General features: G+C 39.0%; 1 protein-coding gene across 3 annotated transcripts; it reads right to left on the bottom strand.

Moving 5' to 3' along the window:
* On the bottom strand, window positions 1-19,049 carry postna (periostin, osteoblast specific factor a). Of its 3 annotated transcripts, XM_051400947.1 has the most exons (24): window positions 18,797-19,049; window positions 17,848-17,946; window positions 12,784-12,848; window positions 12,492-12,649; window positions 12,253-12,417; window positions 11,990-12,136; window positions 11,688-11,829; window positions 10,158-10,370; window positions 9,899-10,033; window positions 9,501-9,649; window positions 8,923-9,059; window positions 7,805-7,935; window positions 7,503-7,633; window positions 6,110-6,212; window positions 5,953-6,020; window positions 5,767-5,812; window positions 5,638-5,673; window positions 3,484-3,728; window positions 3,270-3,444; window positions 3,112-3,147; window positions 1,485-1,529; window positions 1,162-1,248; window positions 1,025-1,060; window positions 1-806 (listed from the first exon to the last, which is right to left on the bottom strand). In XM_051400947.1, the coding sequence occupies exons 1-24, from the start codon at window positions 18,913-18,915 to the stop codon at window positions 751-753; spliced, it is 2,724 nt and encodes a 907-aa protein (XP_051256907.1). In that variant the 5' UTR covers window positions 18,916-19,049; the 3' UTR covers window positions 1-750. The 3 variants fall into 3 exon arrangements, with proteins under 3 accessions (XP_051256907.1, XP_051256906.1, XP_051256908.1); XM_051400946.1 differs by having other exon boundaries at window positions 3,270-3,728; window positions 18,797-19,048; XM_051400948.1 differs by lacking the exon at window positions 1,485-1,529 and having other exon boundaries at window positions 3,270-3,728; window positions 18,797-19,047.
* Window positions 19,050-23,264: the final 4,215 nt, after the last annotated feature.

Below are 23,264 nucleotides of genomic sequence, written 5' to 3'. Positions count from 1 at the left end.
TGCTTTGTCACCATGCACAATTTATTTACACATTTATTTGCCACTTTTTTGGTTTTAGGTAAAAGCAAATATGATTGTGAAGCCTGGTTGCTCAAGGACATATACAAGTCAAGGTCACATTCAACAGCATGAAACATTTTGGTTTAGTCATGACTCTCATGGAAACTGTAAGTAATGAATAAAAACAGTATAAAAATTCACTGTATTTTTTAATTACCATGTGATAATTTACAGAGGTACATTACAGCATCTAATGGTCGCAAAACACAGTTTGACACTGTTTCATTTGTCGTATTCATTAAAATGCATCCATCATTCAGAATGCGAGCACCATAAAAAGCATACAAAAATCTTCCCAAGCCATCAGTATACAAAGTGACATGATTTTTAAAAAAGCAAACCTTTAAAAAAAAAATCTCTCAGTGGTAGAATATATTTCACCTCACCTTACACACCACCTACCCCACGGCAAAAGTCCATATTTCCCTTTCACACTTACAATAATTACATGAAGGGTATTCTAATGTCATTGCATTACTATAACACATTATGCTTATCACACACTGTATGGTGTACAGGTGGTGTAGTAAACAATTATTCTTATTTGGGGTTTGAATAAAGAAACAGCTCGATTGATCTGATCTCTCCCTATTAGTCCACAGTTTTTCAGTCCTCCAGTGCTCAACCAGGAGCACTGGAGATGCATTCAGTCTTTGCGGTGAGCCCAAAGGTGTTTTCTCCCTGCTGGATTCACTCCCTTGGCTTGTGGTGACGCCTGACCAGCCTTGTTCTCCTCCTCATTCCAGCTGTAAAACAGGAGACAGACTTAATGGAGGGAACTGGAGGTATGACTGAATGCATGGATACAAGAAGTAAAATATGAGGTGTGACGAACAAGTAGAAGCACTCTAGGGTAGATACAATGGAAGTGAGTCCTGCAGTAAGTATGTGGTTTCTGGCAAACTCTTTTTAGTCCAATAAAATTAGCTTTGATGAATGCGTCATCAACTAACTGTGCTCTCACCTGGAGCTTTCCTGGCAGCAGCAAATCTACCTCCCTCTGCAAAATGAAGAGACGTTACAGTCAATCACTGTATTTGGGTACACGTACATTCAAGTAGTTAACAAAATCTGTGCAGATCTGAAGTCATGAGCATTCACCTTTAATTAATTTGGTAATTCTCTCTGATTCCTCATCGATCAGATTTGGGTTGCTGTGGATGGTGGTGATCTTAGAGAAGTCTGGTCCTGAGTGTTCAAAACAAAACCATTAGATCCAAAGACAATTTGTGCCTCACATACACAAATCAAGTATGGACTTAAATCAGCTTTAAAAATGCATCACATATTCTTTTCCACCTTGAAGTAACCACTTATCTTACATATGAATGATATACAGATTCATTTGATTATTTCAAGGCAGAAAGGACACAAACGTGAAAGAAACCTGTTTGTTATAAGGAGTTTGTGTATGGAGACCCTACCCTCAATGATATGAGGCTCGTTCGACGTGGTGTATCTGGTTCCACCTTCAGACGGGCAGCGGAGAAGGGTGTTGAAAGTCATTTAATGACTTAGCAACTGTACTGACTGACAGACAGACAGACTGACAGGTACATACACCCCGTAAAACACCTCCTCCGCCACCGCCGACACAAAGTCAAGCACAGATGTGCAGTATTTATGAACACACACACACACACATTTGCACACAAATGCACAGGGTGCGAAGTACAGGTGTGGAAGGGGCCCTCAACTCAGAAAAAGAGATCAAATTCTTTTTCTTAGCCCATAAACTAAGCTGCAAGACACCAGTGAAGCAGTTGTAGCAACCGAAAATGGCACATTAGAATTTGCTCACTGCTCACATGTACACATCACAGCTATGTTAGACAGAGAATGCGTAACAATGCCATTCTTGCACGAGAGACAAGAACACTGACAGAGAGATGAAATTTAGATGGACAAGTGGTGAGATCGACATCCAATCATGGTGCACCATGGGCAGAAAAAGAACATGTATAAAAACTTGGCTTTATCTTCATGCAGCTATGTGTGCCTAACAAGGAGATGGACTGCAAAAAAACCACCTCCTTCCTCCGTAACATCGTTACAGAGCCTATATAAACACCATAAACCATTATGAGCTTGTGATGTTTTGAGTGGGGGCTGTCCAAAGTTGGCCATAATATGCTGTATAATCTCAAGGAACAGAGTATTCTCTGTGTAAAACATATCTGGCTGTCCATTAGTGCAGCATATTATTACAGATGATTTGTGATTCTCAACATTACAGCAGCCAGGAAGCAACATAAGTGCTCCGGCACTAAACATTCATTGGCTCTGTTTTTCTGTCACTGGCCTACTTCATAAACCTGAATGTGATAAAAATATACCTATATTATATATAGGTAGAACTGTTTAAAATAAGAAACAAATGCAGATACTAAATTTAGTTTTTTGTCTTTGTGGGGTAATAATGACGCCACATAAGCAACTATACATAGTGTCATAATGCAGTTTCCTTTAGTGCATAGCCTTTTTGGTTTGCTGCAAATGAGCTAATAGTGAAACTGGATAAAACGACTCAACCAGTTTGATGTGTTGTTTTAAGTCAGATGTACAGTAGATGCTTAGTTTTATAAGCCAATACTGAGTGCTGATCAGGAAGTAGAGACACTAAAAAGACAGGCCCAAGCAGCAACAGAAACTCTGGCTGGCAGTTAACTAAACACAGCAGTGCAGGATATAAACCTGGGATTTGGGTTTGTCTTTGAACCACCAGTGGCACTATGCTAGTGACTTAGCATGGATAGGTATTTGATTTTGATTTCCAAATACATTTTATGATCTACAAATAATCCATAAACATCATGGAAATTGTGCCTTTAAGGCTAAAATGGTGCACACCATGAAAATTATTTGTCTAATGACTTAATTGATGATCACCAAGGAAACATGAAATGCAATGTGAAATGAAATTCACATTAGATGATGATGATGCTATGGTCAACAGGACCTTAGATGCATTTGTTAAAAGAGCTGTTAGAGTATGCATGAAAGTTCTTAGATAAAGACTATCATGCTCTCCAAGGGTTAAAAGAAACTGACCTGTAATTGTCTTTTCACTTGCATCAAGATCTCCACCTGCATTAAATAAAATGTGTCAAGTCAGAAAAATCCAAACTTTTGTATGGTCTAGATTTGATCTACTAACTTCTCATTTGCACTCAAAATATGATTGATTTAAGCGTTCTAAAATGTTTTACCTTCGATAACTCTTGTAACCTTGGTAATGGTAGGCTGTCCTCCAATGACCCTGGTTACTTTTGTGACGGAAGGATCTCCCTCGATGACCCTTGTTACTTTCGTGATGGAAGGATCTCCCTCGATGACCCTGGTGACTTTTGTGAGGGAAGGATCTCCCTCAATGAGCCTGGTTACCTTTGTCAAGGAAGGATCTCCCTCGATGACCCTGGTGACTTTTGTGATGGAAGGATCTCCCTCGATGACCCTGGTGACTTTTGTGATGGAAGGATCTCCCTCGATGACCCTGGTGACTTTTGTGATGGAAGGATCTCCCTGGACGACCCTGGTTACCTTAGTGATCACTGGCTCGCCCTCGATGACCACCTTAGTTACTGTCGGTTCTGTCTCGATGACCCTGGTAACCTTAGTTACAGTGGGTTCACCCTCAATGATCCTGGTCACCTTTGTTACATCAGGGACTGTTGAGAGGGAGAGGTAACATGAACATCTCTTAAGAATGACAGACAGAAAGGTTACATTTAAAACACTCCCACATTCTCCCTATTATGAGCAAAAAAGAAGGCTGGAGGAACCTTATGTGAAGTGATAAAAGCATGCAGAACAAATGGAGGCTGATGTGTGTTGGATATTAGATTGCATCACTAAAAAAGAAAGGCTTTAATAATCAGTGGTCAAGTGAGCTGCTCTCTATGGACAAATTCAATTTTCTCCTCTATTGGTTGAGTTTGAAGCATCACATTACATACATGTTTATATATCATATACCATTTAAAGGTATTGGTACAAAGAGGCTTGTCTACTGATTTGAAAATTATACAAAAGGAGAAAATGTGACACTACATAAACTTTTAACACATTTTTCTCCAGTCAATGAATTCTCATTCATGGTCAGGTCTATAAAACACAAGTCATCTTTTGAATCAGGTTCAATGAAAAATGTCAAACTTCCGCCAGGAACATTATTTCACTTTTTTTACATGATCTGCTTCTGAGCGAGGATTTTTTAATGTGACAGTATTTATATGAGCTATAAAGAGATGAAAGCTGACAGATGTATGTCTATATCAGAGGGTTTCTAATCTCTGACCTGAAATCTCTTGCTATGTGGCCTAGGCTGGTAATCATTGCCAGACTCTTGTCAAACTAAGTTATAAAGAGATGTAAGTAATTTATGCTTAAAACTGTGGCTGCTTTGTGAACATATACCAATACAAGGCCATACATGTCCTAGATGATCGATTATTTCACCTAATATCTAAGCAGTAACGATAATATAATGATGCACTATATATTTATGCATTTATGTTATGTGTTTGTGTGCATGTGTATTCTGCATGGTTTTACTGCCACATGTATCTTATTTTTGAAGTCTTGTATATCAAAGTTAGAACTTTTGGGAATTTAAGTCAGTGCCATTTTAATTTAAAAGTCTTTATATACAGTAAGTACATCAGTTAAGGTTACCTCATCAATCATGTCCAAGGACCCATTATGCAATGTGATATTATACACCAGATGGTATTACAACACAGTTTCTCTACTTTTAGTACCTCTACTACTCAATCTCATGAAAAGAATGTATAATGGTGCATTATAAATCTGCAGATATTTCTGTTAATCCCTCTCGTTCTCCCTCTTTATGCCTCTCTTTAAAAAAGACAAAGACAGAACCTATAAAACAAAGTGATGCCTACTTGTAAGCAAAGAGTGATTACAGCATGAAACCTAATGACACAATGACAAAAAATTGTAGAACATAGAAATCTTAATAGCTTTATCAAGTATACAATTTATATTTCCATACATTTATAGCATAAAATTGCAGCCCCTAAACCCTTAAAAATCCAATCCCTTTGAGCTTTAGCTCTATAGTCCATGTAATAAGCCTAATTACCTTTGAAGAGTTAGACTTAATCTCTCCTATGTTACCCAATATATCAAGGCATGCTCCCATCTGCGGGGAAGTGCACTAGACTCAGCCCAACTTAATGAACAGCATCCAAGAGTCCTCTATGGTCTCTGACCCTGTTATGCTTTGACAGCCTAATTACCTCATCCTTAAAAGAGCTGATTAAATATGTCAAGAGGTCCAAGTGGACTTCGTCCAAGCAATAGTGAGAGTGGCTAATCAGAGGAACAAAAGAGAGAACCATGGAGGAGGACTGAATGGAGCAATAACATGGATGTAATATTCTTGTGACTGCAGGTTGGATTTCACTTTAACAACAAAGGCTCATCTTTGAACAGAGAACATGAATTCCTTTAAAAGGCAGTCCGCCTCTTGTAATCACCACTAATGTTACATATACTGTATGACCATGACAGATTAAAAACTTGCCTTTTAATCATACAGTTAGTAATAGTTACCTGTTTCAATGTAATGTGTAGTTGTGATGGTCCTCTCTGTGAAGTAACACAAATAGTTTTAAGTTGTTGCAGATGCAATAATATCCACATGTCATACAGTACAATGAGAGTGGCACTAAAGAAACTTACTGAGGAAGGTGAGTGGGATCTCAGCATAAGAAAATCCAGAAACAAACTAAAAAACAGAAGGCATAACAGAATTGACAGTATAAGACACACAAACATAAAAACATAAATAAATAAATATACATAATAACATAAAATCTCTCTTTGATCTATGCATATTCAGACATATGTTATTTTTTCTTTCTCTACCTTTATCTGGATGTACTTGATCAGTTTCTTCAGGAGGACCAGGAGGTCCTGGCGGCCCACTGGAAGGTCTGTAAGTAATAAGAACATAATATAATGCATCCCAGCACAGAGTACACATTGTATGAAAGTACTGTATAATAATTTATGCTGTTTGCACCTCCGGGATAGAGAACATTTTTCACCACATGGATCACACCATTTGTTGCCATCAGGTCACTGTCTGGCACATCGACAGAGTTGACATGAATAGAGTTGTTTACCTGGGAAAAACAGAAAAACAATGTATATCTATTTTTGAAGGGCACATTCATATTGTGTGATCTACATCAGCTACTGCCTAAAAAAAAAAACATACCAAGACAGGGTATGGGTGAGACTGTACAGTACTGGCAGCCATGAGGGTGGGTGCATAAAGGTTAGTGTATGCTGTTAGCATCACTTGTATCAGAACTGAAGAGTGTTTCTTCATTGAAAAAAAGTAATGAACGGTACTGAAAGCTTTCCTCGACGGAAAAGATGTTTGCGCTCTTCAAGTGACTGACTTCCGTAAGAGTTTGACTACATTATTTTTTGAAAAGTCAAAGTCCTTTTTCTTAACATTTTCCGACAACAACTTCTATGATTCTGTGTAACAAACCATCTGGTTAAATTGGGTTAAGACTTAATAGGAATCCCAGGCAGTGTGCTCCATTGTTCGAAGTGAGATCTGGGAATCCTATTCATGATTAATTTCCTGAAACTTAATTGTCTCTGTGGAGGTTACTGAGAGTGGACATGAGTAAGTACAGTAAGGGATAGGTTTCCTCTCTCCCCCACCCACCTTCTAAATCAAAACAAACTTCCCTGTGTCCATTAAGAAAGTCCTCTAGCCCTGATATGAAACCTTGGCTGATCTGATGGCATGATAAGAGGGAGGGAAGGAGGGCAAAATTGAGGTAATGGGTGAAAAGATAATAAGGCCAACATGAAGACTGACAAGCAAGAGTAAGTCAGACAGAAGAAAATGGCAGGTGGAGGGCATCAGAGTGGGAGGTGGGGAGTGGTAGGTGAATATAGAGAGCAGGCGTTGATAGACATGACAGGAAGCCAGGTTTTTATTACTTCTGGCCCTTCTCCAGAGATATCCAGCTTTGAAGTAAAAGATTAGCACTGGCTCTTTGATGCTATTGTTTAAATGAGAATGTGAGGAAAGGTTGGGTTTAAGTCTCACAATGGAGGCTCTGAGAAAAGGAAAAGAAAGTGGTTATGTGTGGTCATTTTAACTTAATACTAATGCAAATATGCTGTTAATGGAAGAATCAACCCTCAGATATGGCCTTCTCTGCTTCTTCTTCAGTTGCAATGTCCTACATTTCCCAGAATGCCCTTTTCATTTAAAACTGGGAAGGAATTTAAATCTAGCTGCCACCAAACTAGCTTGTAGGGTATAATAATGGTTGCACAACATTCTTGATTTGATGGATTTGTTGGATACTGATGCATCTGTTGGTGTAGAAATAGGAGCTCTGAGGACACAAACACAGACTAAAATTATGGCTGATTGTACATACAGATATAACTTGCAGGTTGTTGCCCTGGAGGGTTTTGAGCAGATTGGTAACCCCTCCCTCTAATCCTCCATTGATGAAGACTCCATTACTGAAGTGGTACAGCAGAATGATCCTCAGAGCATTCAGATCACCTGTCAATCACAAGGAAACCACAATTTTCATACTGTACAGGAGGGCTAATATCCTTGATATATTTCTCTCCTCACCCTGCATTATATAGCTTTGAATCACAGCATACTATCCTGACAGCAATCCCCAATCTTCAAAAGGGAGATGCATGAAATGAAAATGTGTTTATTCACTTTTGAGCAGAGCAAGGTCTTCTCTACTGAGGCCATCGAAGGCATCATCAGTTGGTGCAAAGATGGTGTAGGAGCCTTCCTGCTTCAGCAAATCAGTCAGACCGGCTGTCTCCATCAGCGACAGGAAAATCCTACATTTATTCAAATAAAATTAGGAAAAGGGAAAGAAGAAAGTTATCAATACACAATCAGCATACAGTACTGTAGGAGTGAAAGGAAGCCTAGGAAAAAAAAACTAGGAATGTAGGAAAATAACATTTAAGCGTACAATGGCACAATGAGTTTGGGGTGTTAGGAGACCAGATTATATGTTGCATTTGGACCAAAAAACTGTCATGTGTTTTTTAATAGTAAACAGGAGGATTATGGGTTTGGCAGTGTGTTATGGAGTTCAGGTTGGAATCCGTGTGAGACTTGTGTACTTGTGTGGTCTCATCTCACACACATCTGCTTCCTCAGTTATTCATCATCAGCCTCTACTAGTGCCAATATCTGTCATATGACAAACAGTGAAATGTGTATGATCAGGCATTTTATTTTATTGTGAAGACGTTAATATTCTCCTTACACCACCACTTAATTTCTGTGTTCAGTCTCCTCATGTTTTTGTTGTACTTTGTTGAGCCTATCCCTTATGTAACATTTTTCCATAGTGGGGTGGGTATGGCAAACTGCTTTACAAAAATGAGTACATGTCCCAGTAAATGTATGTACAGATGTGTATATAGGTATATATATTTATATTCAGTGTCTACCTAATTTTCCACACATCAGATACTTTGGTATGGCATTGATAAAACCATTGAAATGTTTACGTTGTCTATGAGAAACCAAGTATGGCTGTAGCTGCAAAACTCCTGAGTGTGTCGAATTGAGAAACGTGTTTTGTTGCGAGTTCAACCTTTCAGTTGTAAGAGTAAGATTTTGTTATTTCATTTTTTTTTAAAGTTACGTAGTGTCTCTTTAATCTTACAAATGCTACAAGTGTTTCAAAGTCAGGAAAACAAATACATTCAAAACAACAGATAAACAATGATTACGTCTGATCTGATTGATAATTAATGTAGAAACAAGTAGCCTACAGCAACAAATAACGTAAAAGTAGTAGTAGTTCTTACTTGAACCGTCCGTCAGCAATCAGGAGCTCATACATTGTTTTCTCGGCAGGTTTGATGAAGGACTTCATAACATGGAGGGCACCATTGCTACCCACTTTACTGCCACGCTGCATACATGCATTTTCTATGCACACAGCCTAACAAAGGAAGCACATTTAGAGAACAGGGTTACAGGTCTTAAAGTCACTGTACAAATCTGGTAACTGTTTAGCTTAGGGTAGGGGGACTGTCACACTGTCCTGTTTGATTGCAATCAATCAAAAAGAAGAAATTCTGTGAGGAAATGAAACCAGCTGTTTCTAATATCTGAACCACCAGAGTGGAACACATTTAATCTGCCAAGAGCTGGACTAATTAGCTGTTTTATTGCATTTGTTTACAGTTGAAAGACAGCAAAATCATGTTAACACTTGTTAAGGGGCCCGGTAATGGCTTTCAGATTTCCACTATGGTAGCCGACAATCTCCATTGTCTTTCCATCACTTCTTATTTATCCTTTTTTCTTGTTCCTTCCTGACTGCTGACTGTTTAACTCCCTGATGCAACAATACACACACAAGCACACACATAGTTCTCACAGTGCGGTAAATGAAGACTCTGAGCAGTTTGCCAGCCAGCGTTTCCAGCAGCTGTCCATTGTAGAGCTCACTCAGCGTGATTTTCAGCTTCAAAATATGGTTTTCCAAAATTAATCTCAGTAGGCTCTGGTCTGTTGACATCACTTCGGCTGACAAACACAGAAAAAAGTTACAGTTTTAAAATGACTTGGGTAATATTACATGCCAGTCTTGATAAAACATGTAATATAAAATATGTGCATGCCTTACAAAGTCCTAGTCGTGAATAATATGAAATGAGTAATCATATATTTTGATCTGTGAAAGAAAAAATATGACTTCTCTTTTACATCCTTACTCAAGGTGAATTCACTGTGCCTATCTGATTCCCACAAGAACTTGTTTGGAGATAAACTCACTAGTGAAGGCAGCGTTGACAGGAGCAAGGAGTGTGTACTCTGTCTTCGGACCCAAGAGAGAGGCTAAGCCCAATTCGGACACCATGTCACTGAAAGTGCTCTGGAGGTCTCCCAACAGTTCCTTCCCTTCCTTGGCTGATATAAATCAGATTAACATCACATGTTGGTAAATATATAGCAAAATAATTTGTTAATTGTAAATTCATTAGGTAATGTTTGCTGAAGCAGAATTTGGATTAAAATTCAAGATGTGTTTTACCTGAGTCAGGGACGAGCACCTGATCGATGAGGTGGATGACACCATTCGTAGCAACAATGTCCTTCTTCAGCACCATCTTGATGCCATTGACTGTCAGACTGTCGCCGTCACAGCCGATCTCTATGGTGCTGCCTTCTGCTGTCTCATACACTGACCCTGCCATGATTGCTTCTGAACACTGGACACTGTTCAACAGGTGGTAGTTTGCCAGTGCTGAGTGGGTGAGTCGTAGCGTGAGAGAGACAAAGGGAGAGAAACAGAAAAAGTCACTCATCAGATTGCACCCTTTTATAGACTTTCTGGGTTGTCTGTAGTTATTTGTGTAATCTGGTTACGCAATCCAAGTTCGCAGCTGAGATCATTACTCAATATGTAATATGTACGGAAACACGTACATATTCTTTCAGCTCTTAATATTTTGGCATGTCTGTCAAGATTAAGATATAAGATTACACCCTGACTGAGTCCAACTGTCAAAGTAAGCAAGCAAAACTGGCCTGCTAAAGCAATGCAATGACAGCATGAAAAACCATTCCAAACCCACAAAAATTCAATTACAATCAGTGTCGTACTGTGGGCCAAACTACTCTGTGGTCCAAACCTTCCCTTGTAGAAACAAGGCCCAAGACTCTATATCATCTTTACTTTGGAGGCTGTTCTTACATGGTTGGTCAGCAAAGCCTGTTTGCCAAGTGTCTGAGAATTTATCTGAGGTTATATTGTGTTCCCAGAGGGAGCCACTCACTGAGGACACCAAAAACTGGCTTCATGCCGATAGAGATTCCTGGCAGGCCTGTGACTCAGCAGTTATGTAGATAAGCTACCACATTGGAGACATGGGTTTCCCCCTTTCATTGTGTGGTTGTGGACATGTTTGTGTGTGAGTATGTCTTTATTTGATGGGTATCTAAGTTTAGACATCCTTTTGGTAGGAATTTGCAGAATGGAGTTTGCAAGATGGTTTCATTAGTAGTTTTCATTTAACCCTAAACTGTGGGCATGATTTAAGTTCACTTCAGGGCAAATTAATTTGGGATGTCAACTGACCAAACCCTCAACCAGTGATGCTTTGAGCTAAATGCTAATGTTAGTATGGTAATATATTCACAATGACAATGCTAATATGTTGATGCTGAGCAGTTCACCATTATCAATTTGCAATCAGGGTCAAAGACTTGGTCATTCAAAACAAAGTACAACTACGGCTGATATGATTAGTTTTTTAAGTGACAAGTGAAATCTGCTAGTAGCGTTAGGAAATTCAGGGGAGTCAAAGTTAATAGAATTCATCAACTAGGGACCATGGAAGTCTGTACTAAATTTCATGCCTATCCATCCAACAGTTGAGATATTTCAGTCTGAATTGATAGTCTGTCCAGCTGACATTGCCATCCCAAGAGCCATCCCATTTCAAACCAGCATGGCTAAAGTTATTTAATATTTAATATTTAAGTGCACTGGCCCTCACCAGAATCAGTTGAAGGATGATATGCTAGTAGCGTATGTAAGTGTATCACATGTACAAAGTACCTGTAATAACAGCCTTGTCTCCCATAATACGCTCCAGATAGCCTGGGCCCAGTCTGTCAAAGGCTTTGTTAGTGGGAGCAAACAGTGTATAGTGGCCAGGCTGGTCCAGCTTGTCCATCAAACCAGAAGTCAATGCCACCGCCTGGATAAAAACACAGTGGGTCTCACATATAGCATTTTCAGATTCAAACAAGTTTAAATAAGTTTCATTAGACATGTTCTACTTCAAGCACATTTAGTCAGACACAATTTTGTTTGGCCATTTTCAGAGATCAGTTTAGGGTGTTGTGCATTTTACATACGTTGAAGGAGGAGAGATCATCGTTAACATCCAGGACTTCCTTGATGGTGCTGCCCACAGCGCTGATGACCCGATCAATGACATGCACCACACCATTTGTGGCAATCTGGTTACCGTGGATGATCCTTGCACAGTTCACTGTCACAATCTTCACGGAGAGGAGACCACAATTTAGATTCAGTTCAGTTAGTTAGAACTCTCTTTATTGACAATAGTCATGGATTCATGCAATCTTGTGCATTTCTAAACTGTAAAATGACTGACCCCATTTGAATAGTGGTTGATGTAGAGCCCCAGGTTATTGTACATGGAAGTGACACTCATGTCGTTCTTCATTTCTTTGGTCAGAAGACGGCGGTTAACCATGTGGAAGTGAAGAGAGTTGAACAGCTCGATGTTCACGTTGCTCACCAGTGCAGACCGTATAGTCTGGAGAAATCACAGCATTAGTTAAAGGGGAGTAAGTTTGTGAGTAAGTATGATTAAACCTCCAGTCCACTTACAGGGTCCAGCTGATCCCAGGCTTCATTACTTGGTGCAAACATGGTGAAGGAGCCTTTGCCTTCAATTTCCTCTCTCAGCTTTGACATGTCAGCGTATTGTTGTGTGGTCGTAGCCTTTATGAGCCCCAGCGTACCATACACATGGTCAATGGGAGCCACTAGAAGGGGGTAGCAGAGGGATTGTTCATGCTACAGACTGATAGTACAAGTTAATTAAACATTTGACTATGAATCCACCCCACTGTGCATGGGATAGTAATAATATCAGAAGGCTGTGGCGAGAGTCACGTACCTGCAGGGCATCCTCTCGCACCCTCCAGCTTCATGTACCCAGGACAGCACTCATAAAGCACCACACTTCCAAAAAAACAAAAACACGTTTAACATTTGAGTGATACAGTAGATTAAATTATCATGAAAAACACAAGTTATTGATATTCAGGTAAAGAATGTGAAACAGAAAGATTTGCATAGTGTTGGAGGAGATACAGTCAGAAAGATGATTCACTGTTTTTGTAACAACAAAAATACAAATAATATAGCGAGACGCAGAGTGAATGTAACACAAGTTGAGAAAACAGAAGAAGCTTGCCAGATTCAAGTCAAATTGACATCTGAGAGCAAGAAAAAAAGCTCTGGAGCTGTAATGGTCGAGGGTGACGAGTGCTTGGACTGAGAACGGTGAAGACATTTGAGACAGGAGAGCAAGGCTGCATGAAGAAGGGACTCACCAAATAACAAATCCATAATTGGGCAAAGCACATTTGAAAGTCAGAGCAAAAGAAGTGACGGTGTAAGAAAATATCCAAAAAAAGCAAACAAGTCAAGGAGAGTCAACACCATTAACATGAAAGTGGTACATTAAACGCTTCCACAAAAAAAACTGGCAGAGAGTGCACATCTCCCAGCAGGCCAATCACAGAAAAAGCTGGACTGGACTCAGAAAGAAAGACATGACTATGATACTTGCTTCAAGAGAGCCAGAACCTACAACATATATACGTATACATAATATCTCATACAACAGTAATAAACCAAGCAAATAAAAAAAACAGATCAGTAAGTGAGCCTTTATAGTATTCTATCTCTCTTAAAAATGAAATGATTGTTGAATAAAATATGTAAAGCAGTATTTCTACGGGCTGTCACATTAGTCAAATCCGGCATAGTCTCGGAAAACTCACAGCTACTACTTTCCTAAGGAAATCCGAGTCTTACAGTGTACACTTTATATTAATCTAGATACTGTAAGTGTTAACATGAAAACCAGACAGTGGTGTCTGCCCCCCCCCCGCACTTCCCCTTGGCCATTAATCTTATTCCCAAGGAGGTCTCCAAGAAAAACTAAATTTTGATATACAGTCAACTTCTCCTGCCCGTGTATATTTTGGAGTGGGAGGAACAGCTTATGAACATTTGTGAAAACAGAGCTCAAATAATTAGAAACATCCTGGCAGGAAGCTGAGAGGACCTGCTAAAAAAAAGTGCAACATAGAAGCTGTTCAGCTGCATGTTCCTCAAGTTCACATTGCACTTGATTGCAATGTTATGAGTGACAGAATGAGGTGTGAGCAGGCTGACAGTGTGAGCCCCAAATTTAGGTTTAATGGAGGAATAAATTAGGTTTTTGAGTAGAGTTATACTGAAAATGAACCACAGAGAGAGTAATCAAAGCAGACATTTTATTGGGACTCATCCCAAGATAACACAAATCTTCCAAGATGCAAACAAACTAGCTGTGAGTCAACATTGGACGCTCAACAATGATCCACCAGAGAAACAGCTACGGAGTTCCTGAACGCTGGAATAAGTTTAATTGGGGTTTAATGCAAAGCCATTCATGGGTTCCAGGTGGAACTTTCAGTGTGCTTGCTAAAGAGGGTTTGCTTGGTAAGATTACACATTCACTGCATTTAGGGCTTGAGTTTTAAGGTTTCCTGCTTTCTGTTTTCCCATGGAAATACTATGTCTCATATGAACTCTGTGCTTCTACAGAATTCACCTCCAAAACAAATAGCTGTTTGCTTTCCTTTCAGTAATGAACACAGTAGTGATATATTATGCAAGAGCAAATCACTCCCTTCATAGCCCACTTCAAACATGTAAGCACACACAAAATACAACATCACTCACTTTCTCCCTTCAACTCCCTAAAATGACTCACATGTTTTGGCAAACCTAATCCACTTTACACAGTATTTGTGTTTATGGAAATGTGTGTTTTGATACTGAATATTGTGAATTTGCTATTTTTGTGAACATAACCATGTCGTTAATAGTGCAATGGTTCTCTGCTTTGACGGTAATTGTTATAATGTATAATACATAAATATCCACCACAGTTGGCTGTCAGGAAGGTATGAAGTCATCACTCCCCGGCTGCATTCTGACAGAATAATGGATGCAGTATAGACCAGAGACAGAACTAACCAGTGCACTGCAACCAGGCCTCTGGCAGTGTCATTGCATGAACCAGCTAAATGTGGCATCCAGATGAGCAGATGTGCAAACACAGGGCATGAATGCACACACACACACACACACACACACACACACACACACACACACACACACACACACACACACACACACACACCTGTACTAGGGGTTGTCTGGCATCAGATAAAAACATTACAGTTTTTTTCCTGTTGTGTAATCAACAATCAACAGTCTCTCTTTTGTCCTCAAGTGTTTTTTAATTCAGTGCCAGTGGATTCCTGAATACTGTGCCAACATTTTCTTTTTTACATACACTGGAATGGACTTAAATTATGCCAATGCTTTACCAGTTCTCTGACATTATTATGGTTTAATCAAAATAAACTTGATTTTAAGCACCTCTTGTCCTCTGTTCCCTGCATGTGGTGTTTGTCACCTACAGCACATCGCTTTAAAGGAAATTGCTTCCACCTGAACCGCCTGTAACTCACTTTGTTCAGAGATCTTTGTGGAAATAAATGCATTGAGAAATCTCCATGGTATCATTTAACTCCAGGTTGGATAATTAGAAGAACACAGTTGAAGTTGAATTCATAGCAACACAAGTTGTTCTTTGTAATAGTGGTTTCTAGATTCATTCCTGGTATTACTTCAACTGCTGAACCTTCAAAGCCTGTTTAAACACTTACTTGTTTGTACACCAGCCTGCAGCGAAATAGCCATACTGAAGACTCAAACACCCTTTCCTAATCTCTCATCAGTGCCAAATCCAACTCAGACAAAACCACAGCTGGGTGGATTTCCTCCAATGCTGCTGAACAATGTCCCCAGTGTGACCACAGACAGATTTATATTTTATTTAAAGCCATGTTACTTAAAGATGGAAAATCTGAATACCTACTGCTGTATATTGGATGAATATATGTATAATAAGGGGGAAGAGAGAGGGAATGACAAGTAGCAAAAGGCCACAGGTAAGAGTTGAACCATGGGCTGCTGCAGCAAGGACCCCTTGGTACATGAGGCACCAACTCTACCAGGTACGCTATCTGGTTACCTCTTAATGCCTTTTAAAAACAGAGTTTACAAAGTGCTTTAACAGACAAAGCAAAGTGATGGTTGATGGTTTATGTTCCCATAAATCATGATATGTTTCTCTATTTTACTCTCAATTTGTTAAAAGTCAATACAGTTAAATGTAGATGAATTCATGTTTTCTTGACAATTTTTTTTTTCAGAAGGAATACGTTTAATGTGTAAAATATTTCATTGTTTTATTCATTCATAATTACAATCTCATCTTAAAATCCTATTATACCTAACCGACTTAATAAACTTCTTTGAACTTGTTTTAAGCACCACACACCAAACTATATTGTCAGGTGAACAATATAATGGAATTAATAAAAGGAAATATATTTTTATGGTGCATTAGCAATCCAAGAGACAAAAACAATTCAACTTGTTTGCTACCTCAGATACCATCATTACCTTCCTGCTGTGTACGTTCTTGTTAATCCATGTAATGTTATCTCAGTATAATCCATCGCTGTGCCGTGTTGGGGGAAAATGACTCACTTCTGGACTCAATCCTTTATCCCTTCTCATTTATTTATGTATCATTTATTTCCAGGCTTATCCTAACACAGCTGCAGGTGTTACAGCTGACTGCATGACTAAGAGAAAGAGTGTGTGTATGTGTGCTGTGTTCTTGTATGTGCATATGTGTCTATGATAATAGAGAGTAAGTGAGAAAGAGTGTGCAGGTTTTTTTTTCTAATCTCCCGCTACACTCTAGTCACCTACAAGGCAGCAAGCAGCTCCATTCGAGCCTTACACTCCATCAACACATCAATGTATTTCATATTTTTAGTCTTATATCTATCAATTCTACACTTCATGTCACAAGAAAACATTACAATCCACCACCAACAACAACAACCTCTGATATTATATGTCCTGCAAAAGCCCCCAAATCTAATCTGGTGACATTTCAGCTTATGATGTTCAAATTTGGTGTTTTTCAACCTGGAAAAAACAATTAATTCAGCACTATTAAAGTCATTTTAGCAGCACAAATATAGTTACCACAACCTATGCCAAGAAAACAAATCTGGTGAGACTAGAGCTGCAATATATCCTCCATTTTACACAAACGCAAACAAACACTAGAAGCGTATAGCCTGAGTTTTTGCACCTGAGCACCTAAACTGTGTCAGAAAGGAAGTGATGAGGCATCAATCACTGTTGAGAAGAGTTTACAACATCAACAGGCCAACAATGGAGTGAACCCCAGGCCTGGAGGCTATATAACATGCCCAGACTGGAGATGAGGGGAGGGGTGGATGATGACAAAGAAAGATAGTTGCTGTATATATAAATAATCTATATGTAGGACACTGAGAGTGTGAAATGCAGTTGTAAAGGGATGTTTGTATGTTGAGCTAAAGCTCTATGAAAAACTAGAATGATATGCTACAGCTTGGGTGGATTTTTCTCTTTATCCATGTTTAAACATGGAAATCTTTACAAAGACATCTTAAAATGTGTGTTTGTGAAGGTTCAGAGAAGAGAGAGAGACAACTACGTGGTCAGATGAATTGAGATGGAAAGAGCCTGAGGGTTCAGAAAACTGGGGTCATGGAAAGCTGACCTTGGCTGTTTCACACATAGGGGACCAGGTGGAGATAAATGGAGGGAAATCCACCCACATGTTAAGACACAGACACTTAGCACTTAGCACTTAGTACTTGATGTTAGTTTGGCTTGTTATAAAATTATGAAATACTCCTGTCAGAATGTGTGAAAGCTGGGAGTGGTTTGCACTTTGGGTGAGGCAATTTGGGATCTGTGCAAATGAAAGAAAAAGCTAAAATAAAATAAAAGCACAAAGTAATTCAATCCATTCAAGACTTACGCCTTCTTGCCGCAGATGGAGCCTTTGTACCAGTTCCTGCATGTGCTGAAGTACTTCTTTTTAGTCCCCATGACCTGCTGCAAAGCGCACACATTGGGTCTGTAAGAGGAAGGAGGCGGGGAGGTTTGATGAGGGAATGACAAAAAAACGTGAGACGCAAAGGTGGGAGGAAGGGCAGGTGAGGCAAGTTGTGGGAGTGTGTGAGGGTGGAAGAGGGGAGGGGAGGCAGACAGGTAAGGTGAAGAAAGAAGGAATATGAGATAAGAAGACATGAGAGGTGGGTTGTTGAGTGAAGGTTAATGACACAGGGAGGGGTACATGCAGGTAAAGAAAAACATAATTTATACATGCCCAGGTGTATGCACAGTTCTTCTTAACAATAGTTACTTTCTTTTTGTTTGAAGACCCAATAATTTGAAACTAATACTTTAAAACAGTATTCAAGTATTTTGAAATCACAATTTTTTAATGGCAGCTGATTCTAAGATGCAAATGAACTTCCTTACACATGAATGAAAATTTTAAAATCAAAATCAGTTTCAAACACCAAATCGGGCACATTTTTACAGGAGAGGAGTGAATAAATGTGAAAGACAATATTGAATTTTCCATTACGGCTTGAATCAATATTTTCATCAATGTGGCTGACCTGATTCTCAAATCAGGATCGAGCGCTTTATGTGATTTAAAAACACCTCAAAACATAAGTATAAAATCTGACATAGGCAGCACTTCACATAAATACATATTTGCCATATTGTTACTAATCATGCACATTATGTTTTCACATCTACTGAAAAGTGCAAAAAGGTTGATGTGGATGGGAAAAATCACTAGTTATTTGGTAAATAAAAAAAGAAAGAAAAGAAAGCCAATAACTTTTACACTGTTCTTTAAATTTTACAGGCGCCACCCTTTCCTCAATCCTCCCCAAGTCCCATTTCCTTACCCTTCCTTCCTGGCCCGTATGCGACTGTGGCTGACTATCTTGTCATAAGCTGAAGAATCCACACTCCCTAGAGAGCAGAGTGTCACCAGCACTAAAGTCACCGCTAGCAGCTGATGCATCCTGGGGAGTTATCAGTCCTCTGAAATGCAAGGGCACCAATACACACTCCTCTTGTCTTTTAAACACACACACAAACACACACACACCCTCACCCCCCAAAAAATACACAGGAGATATGGGAGTGCGAGTGAGAGAGGGAGCTTTTATACCAACAAGTCTCTCTCTCTCTCTAAAACACACCCGTACCCACCCACCTCTCTTTTTACTGCCTCACTGTCTTTTCCATACCATTATGTCCTGCTGTCACCCCCCCACACACACACCCTTCTCTTAAGTCAAAATCCTCCCTCCAGCTCTGACTCGAGCATGAGCTTATTGCCTCCCCCTCCCTCATGATGTTTCACATGAATTTCTCATGATTTTCTTTACCACCATCACATCCTAGTGCACCGAGGACACCCTGTAACTCAAACTTTCAATTGTTCTACACTTTAAAATGACAGCATGTCCTCCAATTTTGGATTGTCCCTTTAAAAGTATATTAGATTTGTATGACCCATGCATCTAAGATTAACAGACAATTTTAAGAGGGGAACACACTTGGAATTCCCATCATGGCTGAAAGAAAAAAGAAACAAGTAAATTCATGTGAAGGAATCAAGAGTTATAGTAACTAATTAAATGTCATTCACATTCACACCTTAACACACACAGCAGTAAACACACCTTTAATATGTGTCCCTGGGACATTTGGCAACAAAATGGTTGAGTTCAATTGAAAGAAATATTTTGAATAGGCTTTAAAGTAAGGCTGTAAATCAAACTCAAAGAGCCATGGTGATGAATCTGTATAGATGATAGGTTTACACTTTGCTTGACAGAAGCCTGGCTGTATTTTTATCATCTGTCCCCTGTGATAGCACTCTCCTCCTCATTACGTTTACGACATGGATTCATCATTTCCACCAGCCTTTCCTCCCTTGGAACTGCTATTTGAGCTTCAACTCCTCTTTTTTCCCCCTCCATCCTCCCTGCTGTCGTGTTCGTCGCTTAACGGCTCAAATCTTCCACTGGTCCCAACCTCTCCCTCAGCTGTCTTCATCTCCTGTGTTGAAGCCAGATCTGATACAGCTTCAAAGGGAGAATCCATCACGAAACATCGTCGTGTACAGGCTTGACTTGTGAACAGTCATGCTTCTTAACTAAAGACATGCAGGTCAGGAGTCCCATGGGGATGTGGATTCATTGAATTAAGAGGATGAACAAAGATGACCATAGGTACCCAGGTATAGATGACTGTTTTGTTTCTTACATAATAAATACATATGCATATGGGTTTTTCTTGTTAAAATATAACCAATAAATATATGTGATCAACAGAATAATATAAACAAAACACATTTACTCATTCTTTATGAACTTACATGACCTCTCTGATCCCAGCAGCATGCAGAACGCTGAGCCATCTCTAACAGGGCTTCCTCCCTGACAACTTCCTGTCTATGAGGCTATCTTAGCATTTAAGAAAAAAAAAATTACAGCTTGAGAACGGTGCACATATTCAGCCCAGCCTGCAATTTACAGTAATTTAAACCAACCGGCTATTGATTTTGTTTTTGTTCCCCGCCCGCTTGAGGCTCCTTGAAGATCCCCACACACACAAAACACACAATAGATGCACACTCACTGACTCAGACATATAAACACCTACAGGTCATGATGTATTATCAGTCAGCAATTAATGAAATACCCCTCCTCCATTCGCATGTCAGCTTTCCATCCTCTAAGATGAATTTAAATCCTGTTTAGCCCTGTGTGTCACCCTGTTTCTTGCCCACAGTCACACTCTCCTCTAGATCATGCTGAAATATTGGCAGAGAGGAAGCAGAGAGCTGGAAATCCATCCTATAATGACATCTCCCCCAAGTGGAAAGGACTTGTCAGTACAGTCCTTTGTGAGGTTTCTGTACTGTAACATGACACAGAGTTTTTTTTAAAAGCACATTAACACATGTAAGAACAGGAAAAACAAGTTTTCCATTGGTCATTTTTGTCTCATGAGTTCCCTTGGATATTTAGCAGTCAAGAACTTACCCTTCTGTCCCTAGCTGTAGGAAAAATTGACACATTTTTCTTATTGATTAAAGCATCCATGACTCACCTGGCGTAAAAGCTCCTAAAGGCCATGAAAAGGTGTACAAAAAAGAAGCCTGCACTATTTATTTCATTAACAAGTACAATTGAATATATTAAAGACTAGTGTGTGCAGAAGAACATTCCTCTCAATTTTTAATTATACAGGACATTTAGGTTAATAACACATCATTCTTTTATATGTAAAAATAAAACAATAAGTTTATATCAGCTCAACTCAACTTGATTGTGAATTTTTGGAATCTGATTCCATAAGATTTCTTATCAAAAAGTAAAGGTTGATCCATGACATGCACTCTAAAATATTTTATGTATTTTAGGGATAATATACATTTTTGGGCAGAATTTTAAAGTAATCACATTCCTATTTAAGTGTTACAGCAACAATTGTAACTTTTCTAGCCAAAAAGAAAAACAGCTGTTGCTTTCTGAAACTGGGGTACCAAATTGCAGAAAATACTAGTTCTTAGTCTACACAGAGTTGCTTTAAAGGGACATCTGGAGGTTCATAAGTAATCGGGTAATTTGTAATTTAAAGTGACACATTCATATTTTAAATAAATACATAGCATTACATAATACTAATATTACTGACTAAGATTTGAGCATTTATAATGTGTGAGTGTGTGCATATAGTTGGAGCGCTTTATATGCATGTGTTTCTGAATCTGTGACAGCCTGGTTCAGTGCAGTTGGAAGATCCATCACAAACCCAGGAGCATTTCAGCAGAGCCTTTTGATCACACACACAGCTCAGTTTCATCATCTGTTGAATATTTCATCTCTTTTTCACTTGCTCGGTCACTTAGTTTGTTGATAGAAACTGTAGGCCAGTGACAAGTACAAATAGAAAAGAGAAAGAAAGCAGCCAAAAAATCAGTTCAGGGACAGCAAAAATGTCCAGTCTGTATGAAAACACACAAGGCAATTCATTCAACATTCATTGCCAAAGTGAGAAACTGTAATATAATAATTGAAGTACACATTCAATTAACAAACTCTTACTGCTTATACAGAAAGACTTTCAGTGTTAGCATAAAACCAGTTGCTGGTGGAAACGTACCGGCAGATAAATGAAATATTTACAATTTCCTCTCATTGTGTGGTTTTGCTGTAGGCCTACTGACTATTAGAACTAATGGAAGGACATTTCAGCCGTTAATGGACAGACTGTTGCTGAGTAAGAAGGGAAATTGCCTGATATCAGACAGAACTGTCAGAAACGAGATACTCTTTCCATCTTTAGTCTGACAATTTCCATGGGGGACCAATGTAACAGCCAACATAATTTTAAGTCGACACAGATACGTTGCCATGCAAACATAATGGTTTTGCTGTCAATATGTGCTACCCATTGAGAGTTTAGGGTTAGACTCTGCTAAAGTTTTTCGCTATAGGGTAGCATTTATCAAGCAAGGCAGAATAAATCGTCAGAACACCAGGGCTTTTAAGAGTGTTTTAAAATGTTTAAAACCAAAAAGCTTTGATAGTGTCTATAGTGGTCACCATCATTGTTATTACCCCTCCTTGGTTCCAGTGCATAGTTTGACAAATAAGTTGTGCCGGTTGTCCCACCCTTGGCAGTAATTGGCATTTTGTTAGCCCTCCCGCGGTGTTCACTGGATAATCCCTTTGCCAGACCAGAATCAGTCAACTCGGAGGAGTGGGCATTTTCAAAGGTCTGGACCCAGGCAAGAAGGAAAAAACTTCTTGAAAGGATTCAGTAATTCTGTGCAGTACTTGGACTCACTCCATTAATGCACTCAGTATATGGCACTCGCTTCTAGGCGTCACACTTTTTAACACAGTACTTCCATTTTAAACAACAATATGGAGGTTAAAGTTTAATCCAACAGTTTTACATATAAAATTGACTCATATGTCTTCTCTTCTTTTTAAAGTGTTAAAGACGGTATGTAAAATGTAACTGAATGGAAGATTTTGAAACAAGTGCACAATATAACATAACTATATTATTTTATAATTGAAAAAAACAACTCTTTTATTATTATATAATATAGATATAATACATTTTTAAATATCCCTGCTCTGACAGTTCACTAAACTGATATGTGCCCATGGGGAATTTAGTTCTGATAACCTGGGCCTACCTCATTCTGCTTTTCCAAAACCAGAGACTTATCTAAAAGCTCTGCACCATCCCTCATTACAAATGTGTTTTTAAATTGGAGCCATGGGAGTGGAGTAAACCTTGACATCCATTTTTTAAATGAGAGCATAAGCCAAGCTAATG

This window comes from Dicentrarchus labrax, unplaced genomic scaffold, assembly GCF_905237075.1.
Source record: "Dicentrarchus labrax unplaced genomic scaffold, dlabrax2021, whole genome shotgun sequence".
In the NCBI taxonomy this organism is placed as follows: domain Eukaryota; kingdom Metazoa; phylum Chordata; class Actinopteri; family Moronidae; genus Dicentrarchus; species Dicentrarchus labrax.
This window is presented reverse-complemented; position numbering and strand designations above follow the sequence as displayed.

What these genes read in the sequence shown, in the direction of transcription:
- postna (XM_051400946.1), bottom strand. Translation starts at nt 18,915, where the DNA reads ATGCATCAGCTGCTAGCGGTGACTTTAGTGCTGGTGACACTCTGCTCT. An exon ending in TCAACCACTATTCAAATGGG is followed by an intron (nt 12,137 to 12,252) that starts GTCAGTCATTTT and finishes CTCTCCGTGAAG; the next exon opens with ATTGTGACAGTGAACTGTGC. An exon ending in GGTGCTCGTCCCTGACTCAG is followed by an intron (nt 10,034 to 10,157) that starts GTAAAACACATC and finishes GATTTATATCAG; the next exon opens with CCAAGGAAGGGAAGGAACTG.